Here is an 11,186-nt window from a genome sequence, read left to right as displayed (position 1 = left end):
GATTCGTTTTGCTACCTTAGTTTAGAGCGAATGACTCGTACTACTTGAGATAGTTCGTGCCTATACATTGAACGTGATAACTCTCTTAATAAATGATTCGAACTTGTAGTTGTGAAGTAATATTTAGTTCGAACCGTAGCATAATTGATTTTAAATTGAAACCTTATTTACATAATTAGTGTTGAACTCATTGCCCTAGATTTTTTCCCAAATCGATAAATTCATCTTTATTTATAATTGCTAGTTTATTCACTTTGTTTAATTTAATTGTTATTAGGTTATGAACAATCAATCTTTTTATCAAAATTGATTTAAGAATTTAACAATTACATTAGTTTAATTTCCCGTTTGTCCTTGTGGATCGATACCTGGACTTGCCATTATTCTAAAAGAATTTCGTATAGTTTAGTATTTATTTTTGATGTGTGAAACGACCCATTAAAGAAGTTTGTGACTTTCTGGCTAAAATAGTCACAAAATAAGTTAAAAAGTTAATAAAACAAAATGTCACATCAAAATCATAATTATTTCATTTTTTCTCCCTCACAAAAGTCAAAAAGACTAAAAAGCTTACCTCAAACGAGGTTTTTTAGCCCCACACTAAAATAGCTAAAAAATCAAAAAGTTAAAAAGTCAATCCACATCTCAAACGAAGCCTTAATATTACTTTTTTGACAATATTATAGTATCAAAATTTTAAAATTAAACTATATTACTAACCATATTTTGGCACAATCACCTTATAATTCAATCTTCACTGTAGATGCGATGGTATATGTAATAGTAAATTTAAAAATTAAGTAAATGGCAACTTTGTAAATTTTAGATAAAAAGTTACACCGATCAAAGTTGTCAAAATTTGGTGTTAGCACCAAGGATAACATAAATGAACATACTGGAGGGATCTATTTTATTTTTTTTAAAAAAAAAATTCTCAATTGCCAAAATTTAACTTTGGGATGAAATTTGACAAGTTCTAAAATGTTTAAACTGGAGAAGTTATTTGATTGTCATGAAATAATACTTCATATTATTTATTATTTAACGCTTGTGAAGTTATGTGTCAAATGCTAAACAAAACGTATAAATGTCATTATTTTATAAGCATCAAAAGTCCAAAATTGAATTGCTTTTATCCAAAGGTCCACGCGCTAAATAATAATATTCATAAGGACAAATATTTTTAAAATGACCAAACTATCCCTTTATATCTTCCGGCCCTCCCACGCGAAAATTTTATCTCACTCCCTCATATCTCAGATCTCAGTCTCTCTTCTTCTTCTTCTTCTTCTTCTTATCTATCTCTCTCTCTCCTCTCCTGTATTCATCTTCAATTATAATGGAAACTTCTATCTCTGCTTTTCATCATCGCCAATAGCTGCCATCCACTCCCCACCTCTCTCTATCTTTTACTCTTCCATCTCTCTCTCTCTCTCTCTCTCTCTCTCTCTCACACACACACATACACACACACACACACTCTTGGAATAGATCAGCGACGTTGCACTTTATCGAAGAGACGATTGCCGATTCTGAACCAGAGACCAAATTTGTTCTAAACTACCAAAACCAGAACTGCTTTAATTGCCGGCGATCTCTCCACCACTTCTTCTAACGTTGTGACTCACCGATCATTTTATTTCTCTCTCTCTCTCTCTCTCTCTCTCTCTCTCTCTCTCTCTCTATTCTAAAGACTTTCGGTGAAGAAGGATGTGGAGTAGAGATAATGGTGGTGGAGGATTTATCGCCATCGTAGATCAATCTGAGAGGTCTACCGCTACCGCTACTGTTATCGCTACCGCCACAACTACTGCCACTGCCGCTGTTCTTGATTGATGCCACAACTCTTGTTTGTAGATAAATGCCATAGATCTTCATTACTTTCCTATTATCAATCCAGGGCAAACCCAGGATTCGTCGATGGGGTGGGCTAATATTAAGGTAAAATTATACAATATATTCTAAGTATAACTACATAAGAAAAAAGAGAATTTAATAATATAATCTAGATTAATATCTAAATTTATTGATTAGAAACAATCTAACTAAGTTGTGCTCGACGGACCTTTAAAGATTCGAATTCATCGATTACAGAATCTAGATCAATTTTCAAAGTAAGGTCTCGTTCAAGGTAAAGAGACAAGCAATCGGCAAGAAACTCATCCCCTATTGAATTGCTAATGGCAGTTTTAACATGTTTCATATGCAAAAATGCTCTTTCCGTAGTTGCCATAGAAATAGGAAGGGCCGACACAAGATGAATCAATCTGTAGATCATGGTGTAATGCTCGAACTTTATGAAACTCGGGATCACAAACAACATCAAGCTTATAATGCATTAGTTGACATCTCAAAGCATGGATGTCCTGAGAAGTGAAATCTTGGGAATAAAATTTCTCGACAAGATTGCAAATATTATCCACATTAAAAGATCTAAAATTGCCACTAGGATCCAAAGCCGAGCTAAAAGAAAGAAGTTCCACTACCCCATCATAAAATCTATGTTCTAACTTCATCAATTGAAAATCAATTGTAGAGTTGAATATGTCAAAGTGATAATGATGCTTAATTATAATGTGATCTTGTTAACAACGACGACTTGTACCCTCTTCATGAGAAGAACTCATGTCATGCACCGTAATGTTATGTTAATTGCAAAATGACACCATATTTGTAAGAAAAAATTCTCAATCATGTTGTCTAAGTTTTTGAAGGAGAGCTTTTGTTGTAGAGACTAATTTCATCGCATTTAAGATGTCTTGAGTTTTCTGTTGCAAGGCTTGACAAAGTGCATTCATGATTCCTAAAATGTTGTCCGTCAAGTTTAAGACGAATATGAATTCAAAGCTCTTTATTACTTTGTAAACACCATAAGCTTGCTCACGAATTTGTTGATTTGTACTCTTCTTGAGACTTTCAACAAATACATAAGATGCCTCATACATATCAAACAAGTTTTTAACAGAGTCATAATGCAAGCTCCAACGAGTAGCTCCAGCTCGATGCAAGGTACCAATTTGATTGGCCCCTTTACCAGATTGACACTCACCACTAGCCAACATATTTTCAACCTCACTCATATGAAAAGATTTTAACTCACTAAGGCGCTTTGAAGAAGAAGCAACAAGATTGACAATACAACTCAAGTGAGAAAAAAATTGCCAAATATTAGGCTCATCTTTTACTGTCACAATAAAGGCTAATTGCAGACGATGTGCAAAGCAATGTACATAATATGCATATAGGCAATCTTTAAGAAATAAAGCTTGAAGTCTTTTCCATTCACTACGCATATTGCTAGCATCGTCATACCCTTGACAACGCATGTTTTGAATAATGAGATTAAATCGAGAAAAGATATTCGATATCTCTTTTTTAAGAGTTAATGTAGATGTATTTTTGACACCCACGATATCAAAGAACCGTTTCCCTAGCAAACCATCATTCTTGACGTATCTCAAAATAAGGGCCATTTGGTCTTTTTTAGACTCGTCTTGGGATTCATCAACAGGAATACAAAAATAACCTCCTGTAACTTTATCAAAAATCATATTCCTAACTCTGTTAGCAAGTATATGCAAAATCTCATTTTGATCTTCGGAGAAGTGTATTTGGCATTTTGTGGAGCATTCTTTAATATAATGCTCTCAAGTGCATCATTCCCTCTCGCATTGAACTTTAATAATTCAATTAGATTGCCTTGATTCAATGAAGTTGAGCTTTCATCATGACCTCCAAAACCACGTCCTTGAAGAGCAAGTACTTGAATGGTTTCAATTGTTGCCTTTACTTGAATTTGATTTTTCAAAATCTCTTCTTTTGATTGTGCATTCAACACTTTTTCAATATGTTGGGAAGATTTCTTTAAATTGTCATGACTAATAACACAATGACTATGCAATGAAGATACAAGTCCGATATGAAGCAAAAAAACACATTTAGATCCATCATTTACTCTCTTCCGATTGTTAAACCCCTCATCAACAAACGTAGAACGACTGATCGACTTATTTGGCTAATTAAACCAAAAACATGAAAAATAATATACTTTATCCTTTGAAGTAGAATACTCTAGCTAAGAAAATTGTTTAAACCAAATATGTTGGAATTGGCGATTCTACTTTCCAAATAAGGACCTAGGATACTCAAGTTTAGGTTAACAAGACCCCAAGTTCACATAAGCTCATCTAACCTTATCCTGTTGATTAACTGGATATTCACAAATTTGTAAGCGTAAACTAGGATCCGGTTCAATAATAGTTAAATCAAATTTGCTTGGTTTATTTGCTTGAGGCATGGAAGGCAGTTGTACATCAGAAAATGAGATTTCAACAACTTGGATGTTGTACTACTAAACTTTTGTTTTGATTGATAGAATGAGAAAAGAGTTTTGCATCTTTTTAGTGGTGGAGGTTCCATTATTTATAACCTAATTTTTTTAAAAAAAAAAATAGCCCTATTTAATATTAAACTAGAGTATATTCACAATAATTTTAAATATTAGGGTTTTTATATTTATCCTCAATAATTTTTATTTAGGCTTTCATTATTTTTATATATGTCCAAAAAAACTCCTTCAAAGTTCAAAAACTAAGAGCAATATAGAATATTGAATAAGGTAGCATTACAAAAAAACTAAGATCAATAAAATATTTGTTGCATAAAGACAAAATTTCAAAACCATTGTTAATCAAATCCATTCTCAACCAACGAAATAAAATAATTGGTTAATTGCACTTACAAAAAAAAATGTTAGGAAAGTAGGGCTTCTGCAGGCTGGTGAAGACGGCGGAGAGAGGGCCGCTCCCTATCCATTGGAAGATGTGAGAATTGTCTCGGAAGATTTGTTCTTTAAACAAATACAAACCTATTGGGCTGCCTATATATTTTTTTGGATAAGTATTGGGCTGTTATTGGGCTGCCTATCTAACAAACAAACAAAAAAACTATTGGCCCTTGTTTGGGCTAGGCTGGGAGGCTGGAAAAAATAATTTCTACAGATTTTTTAAATTTTGGGCTAAGTTGCAGCCACCTATGCTCAGCCCTAGGTCTGCCCTTATTATCAATCCTTAGATTCTTACATAACAAGTCTAAAAGCTACTTTGGTAATTCTTTTGGTTTCTTTGCAAAATTCCTTCATTGCCTTCCTGTTATCAATGTTTATCTACAAACATGGACATCGCAAATCTACACACACAGTAGTGGTTTCTTGATCTGGCTTTAGATCCCAAAATATGTATATGTATGGATTGTATAGGCATATTTCAACAGATATATGCGCGAATAGATTGAAGATAGAATACATTTGTTCAAAATTTGAACAGATAGAGATTTAGTGTATTTCAATCACAAAGATTTAAATTTCAACAGATAAAAAAATATCAAATGACTTTTCATAGATAAAAAAATAAATAGATAGGAATTGAACAGATAAAAACTTTTGGTGGTGGCCATTGTTGAGAAAGGTTAAAATAAAGAGAGGAGCAAAGATTTCAACAGATTCAAAAAAATTAAACAGATATTTTTAACAGATAAAAAAATTTGAACATATGGAATTTTAACAAATAAAAATAATTTCAATTGATAAAAAATAATTTCAACAAATAGTTAATAAAAAGTCAAATAGATAAAAAAAATCAAGGAATAAAATTAAAAACAAAATGTTTTCCAGGATTTCTCGCCAAACTATTTCACAAAGGGCTCTTTTGGGAACAATGGTAAAAAGCCAAAAAGTTGGCTTTTTAGTTTTTTTAGCAAAAAAAGCCAACTTTTTTACCCAAAACAACCCAACTTTTTGCCAAAAAAGCCACTAAAAAAGCCAAAAAGTCAAAAAGTCAGCTTTTTACCAACTTCTCAAAACACCCCAAAATGTGAACCTCTTATCAATAAAAAATATCCATTAAATCTAATACCTTATACTCTTTTTATATTAAATTTATTACTAATTAGCCCTTATTTTAATTAATAAATATCAAATTGGGACGTTAAATATTTGCCACAGCACCACAAAATAATTTTCCCGAAGAACTGGGTGTTCTAACTTTCCAGTTCGTTTTGGGCAGAGGGCAGAGCCTTTGTCCTTTTTCATGGGCCTCCAGGGGCCATCTCTACTACTACTGGTCTGACACCTCTGACCACCTTGCAACTTTCTTAAAACATCATTGTGGTCTGATCCAATGTTTCATGCGGCTGTTTTATACTTCAGTGATTGCCATTTATAAATTTTTTTTAAATAATATATTTAATATAATTTTTGTTTATAATTTATTATATAAAAATAACTTAATTAAATTGAAAAAAATTATTATCTAAAATTGGGTTAAACTTTAGCTTACAATAAACTGTGGCTTCGTTTGGAAAGTCGGTTAGCTTTTTGACTTTTTGACTTTTTTAGTTATTTTAATCTGGAGCTAAAAAGCCTAATTTGAGAAAGACTTTTGGCTTTTTTGACTTTTTTGTGAGAGAAAGAATGTTATGATTATAGATTTGATGAGATGTTTTGTCTTGTTAAGCTAAAAAGCCTATTTTATTTTTTGTGATTATTTTAGCTAAAAAAACTCCAAACCTCTCTTCCCAAACGGAGCCTGTGCCAAACAAATCAACATAGTATTAGGTTTCAAAATTCTAAATGTATATTTGGTGATATTTGATAATTAAATTTAACACTTAAAATAAATTATATTAGATAACTAAAATTTGTATCACTTAAAATTATGACCTTTTAAAAACATGATAAAATTATAAGTTAAAGACTTTTTTTAAACTTAATTCTTAATGTTAAATGCTAAAATTTTAATCCCATATGATTAAATAATTGTTGAATGCCATCACTCCACTCCACCAATGCCATCGTCACTGCACTACCTATTATTACTATTATCATCATTTTTATTATTACTATCACCACAAGTACGTCACTATATCACCAAACAACTCTAATTATTGTCACTATCATCACCGTTGCACCGTCACCTCAACGTACTATTTTGATAAAATTTAACACTTAAATTTCGACAGTACTTAATTTTTAAAATTTTGATTTTACGAAAGTAGCTATTTTTTAAAAAAAAAAATTGGGTTGGGATCTTGAATCAAGCAGGCACCTCAGCTCAAACACTTCACGACGCACACTTGGGCTGGGTTTAAGTTTTCATTGGGACATCCAAAAAGCAGGCCCAGTACGGGATCATCATTATTATCATCTGCAAAACAGTATTGAGGTTGTTTTGATTGGGTGGTTTCGTCGAATCAATTTCGAGTTAAGTGGATGTCCACGTGGAAGTAAAACACAGGTACTCATTTTCAGCTGGGTCCAGCAATCATGTATATATCTGATCAAATCCAAACTCCACCTAGCTCTCCACAATGGAAAATTACTTGGTGGTATTGGGATAAATACAATATGGTTTTGTCCGGTGAAAATAAGAAAATATTTAAGGCCCAAAAAGAGTTATTTTAATGAATAAAGCTTCGACTCCAGTGGGGTTGCTGGGAGTCCCTTCCTATTGGTTCAAAAAATAGTTTTTTATTTTTATTTTTATTTTTATTTTCAGCCAACCCCAAGCCGACACGTGACGCTGGAGTCTGTAGCATTACTGTATTTTAATTTGACTCAATAATGATATGGTATAATAATTATTAATATTTGATTTGTCACATATTTAATTGTATAGGATTTATCTTTCTTATTATTATATTATTATGAATGAATTTAGAGATACAAATTATGGGTCTCTACCACTACTCTTGGTGAAAATAGAAAAATATTTGAGACCTCTAAAAGAGTTTCTCCAATTTGACCCATAATAATGTGGCATGATAAGTGTCAATTTTTGATTTGTCGTTATAGATGAATTTAGGAATCTAATTTGTAGATCTCTAACATTTCTTGTGAAAATAAATGACAACTTTTTTTTCTTTTTCTTAATTTTGGAGGGACTACTTAACAAGTATCATTTTATAAATGGTAACAAGTATCATTTTATAAATAGTATGAAATATTATTCTCAAAGAATGATTACAAGTATAAGAAATATTACATCATTAAATATATTACTAACAAACAATAGTTACAAAATCGTCTAATAACTAATTATTTAGCCTACTAAAGCTAAACCCAACAATCACTCCATTCCTAAGCCCATCAACCATTATAAGGGGAGAAACAAACATTATTACAAAGGGCCTAACGCCCTAATGCCTCTATATTACTATTTTTAGAGTTTCACCCCCACTTTTATGCCATCATAAGGGAGAAATAAACATTATTACAAAGGGCTAATGCCCTAATCCCTCTATATTACTATTTTTAGAGTTTCACCCCACTTAATGTACTTTTCTCATTATTTCTAAGACATTATGGCCTTCATCGGGGGGAAATGTCCACATTATCATTATTATTGTTTTTTTATTTTAGGTGGAATATAAAAAAATAAAAAAAAGAAAGTAAAGAGTAAAAAAATAATTACAAAATGATAAAAGTATAAATGATTTATACATTTTATTATGTAAATAAATCTTGTACTTTTATTAGTTGGAAAAAAAATTTCACTATCCACTTTTTTGAAAGGGTAAACTATTGATAAGTTTTAATAGTTTGTCTTAATTTTCATTAAGTTTTATCAAAAATAAATCCTTGTAAAATCATCCCTAAAACTAATTTTTTGTGACTATTTTTTGCATATATAGTTAAAAATTGACAATTAGTGATTTTTTTTTCTCACATTTTTTTATAAAGGAAAAAGATCCAGACCCCTTTTTCCCCCCACCCCCTTGACCCCCTCTCTCTCTCATTGGTCAAATTTTTTTTTTCCCCTTCTCCTCCAATCACCACCCGCCACGTTGGTGTGGAGGGTGGTGATTGGAGGGGGTCTCTATCAAAGCTCTTTTATAAATTATCGATAAAACTTACAATTAGCGACATTTTTTATAATAAATTTTTCAAATTGTTGCTGAAAGTTAAAAATTAATGACATTTTTTGGCGATATTTTTTTTTAAACTATCGCAAATACTTATAATCAATGACTTTTTTGTGACAAAATTTTTAAATTGTCGTTAAAAATTAACAATTTGTGATGTTTTTTAATAGTATTTGATAAAAAAAAATACCATTAATTATCATAAAACATATTAAATAATAAATTCACCTATTAAGATCAACACATACATCCCCCTTTTGAAATTCCCTCTTTGCTTTATGCCATGTCAAGTTACACTCTTATGATTTGTATTTTCGCTTCCAATAAACAAACGTCATGCTAAAAACTATTATTACGAGGCGTTTTGAAAAGTTGATAAAAAGTTAATTTTTTAATTTTTTGATAACTTTTTTTGTGACTTTTTTGGGAGAACTTCAAAGCCAAAAAGCTGACTTTTTATCAAGTTTCCAAATTGTCCCTATATAGTGATAGTGACAAAATAATTATATTTTGAAGATAATTATCACAAATTATATACTTATATACTTATAACTTATTTCATACACATTTTATATGTACATCAAAATTAGTGATCACTTATTAAGAAATCGTAATCATTTTCATAAACTAAAAAGCAAATTGTTAGATTTCTGTAAGTTTTCAAAATATCAAGTTATTGTCCTCCATCATTTGCATATTTGTGTGACTTTAACTCCATCCAAGTTATTCAACGGGGTTAGTTTGATTGGCCAAAACTTTTACACCTCACTAGAAGATCAGTAGTTCAAATTTCTTCACCTATATGTGAATTCTCTGTGTATTAATTGGAGTTTTCTGTTCCATTTTGAAAGCTTCTTTGTAAAAAAAAAGTTGTCTTGAATTTGATCTTCATTACTATGATTATAATTCATTAAATTTTATTGTAATATCTTATATGAATCAAATTTAAAAATAAAAAAAAATAAAAAAACTCCATCCAAGTTAAAGATTCTTGTCTCCAAAATTTCTAATATTTTATTTTAATATATTCTTAATCATTAATAGTGTAAAAGTTTTGATGTACGTCAACCTCGAAAAATTTTATTTTAAAAAATTTATCGCTAAGTTTTTATCTTGACTTTTTCAGATGAACTTTTATGAACACTCACATGACAATTGAAATTAATCTCTTATTTTTTTTTAAATAAAAATTTCACTTTTGAAAATGAAAAAGTTCAGGCCCTAAAAATTTTATGTGTTGTAGTGTTTAATATTTAAAAAAAAAAAAAAAATTGACCATAACTTACCAAAACAGGTATATTTGCATTTGAATGCAGTCTATTATTTTGTCAATTAACCATTACTCTATTATTTTTGTATTTGATTGTGGCCGAGAATGTATTAAAATCGAAGGATTCTAAAAAAATGTATTTCACTCCTTATTTCTCTAGAATCCTCAATCCATACGCTAAAGTTGCATTCAATTGATGGGAAATGAAAGGTTTAGTTTTTGTAGAAAAATATAAGGACCCTTTAAAACTTTTATAGAAAGTTTTTTTTTTTTTTTCAAATCTTTTTCTGTAAAAAATACATGATTATGCATTATAGATGTGTGAGTGATTTTTCGATCACACTGCCAACTTAGTTATTCAATTAGAGAATACTGACAGAATAGATGACACCTGGCTGACCTGCAACAGAAAGAGAAGATTCCGGCAGTGGTTCGTCCACCCGGGGGCATTCCGATGATCAAGTTAGTATATCTCTCAAAGATAATCAATAGTGCTAAACTCACTGTTCAGAGTATAAATTGCGTACCTTAGAGCCATCGGGGGTGCCTCTCTTTTATAGTTAACTCAATCCTTGTCCTACTAGAAACCTAGCTTCAATGAACTATTACTCAGTGCTTATCCTGGACTCTTCAAGAGATAAAGATAAACTCCCTAAGAGCTTTATCCTTATCCATGCTAAAGTCTTTCATCATTCTAGGACTCTTGTCCCTTATCCGCTTATCTCGGATTTCGATATCTTCGGAGATAACCTCGGCGTCATAACCAGGACACGTGGCACCTCGACTGACGCGTCGACGTCACCTTGGCCACGTGTTGGTACTCAGAAAATATATCCCCACAACTGCTGCCTAGGTTCTATTACCTCGGCATTCTGAGGTGATGGAACCTATATCAGTACTTCCTGCCAGTACATCAGCTTCAGCCGAGATCATCATTATAGGCTGACATGTCTCTTAAAGATCAAGAATTCCAAAAACTTCTTCACGCGTATGAGCT

The 11,186-nt window shown here is 31.3% G+C and overlaps 1 protein-coding gene across 1 annotated transcript; it reads right to left on the bottom strand.

Annotated features, from left to right (window-relative positions):
- Window positions 1-2,687: 2,687 nt before the first annotated feature.
- Window positions 2,688-3,551, bottom strand: LOC114262053 (uncharacterized). The gene has a single exon (XM_028202394.2). It carries the CDS (start codon window positions 3,549-3,551, stop codon window positions 2,688-2,690), a length of 864 nt encoding a protein of 287 aa, XP_028058195.2.
- Window positions 3,552-11,186: the final 7,635 nt, after the last annotated feature.

The sequence above is a fragment of the Camellia sinensis genome, chromosome 13, assembly GCF_055761805.1.
Source record: "Camellia sinensis isolate YWXY chromosome 13, ASM5576180v1, whole genome shotgun sequence".
NCBI classification, from domain to species: domain Eukaryota; kingdom Viridiplantae; phylum Streptophyta; class Magnoliopsida; order Ericales; family Theaceae; genus Camellia; species Camellia sinensis.
The sequence above is the reverse complement of the archived record's forward strand: the minus strand, read 5'-3'. Positions and strand labels throughout refer to the sequence as shown.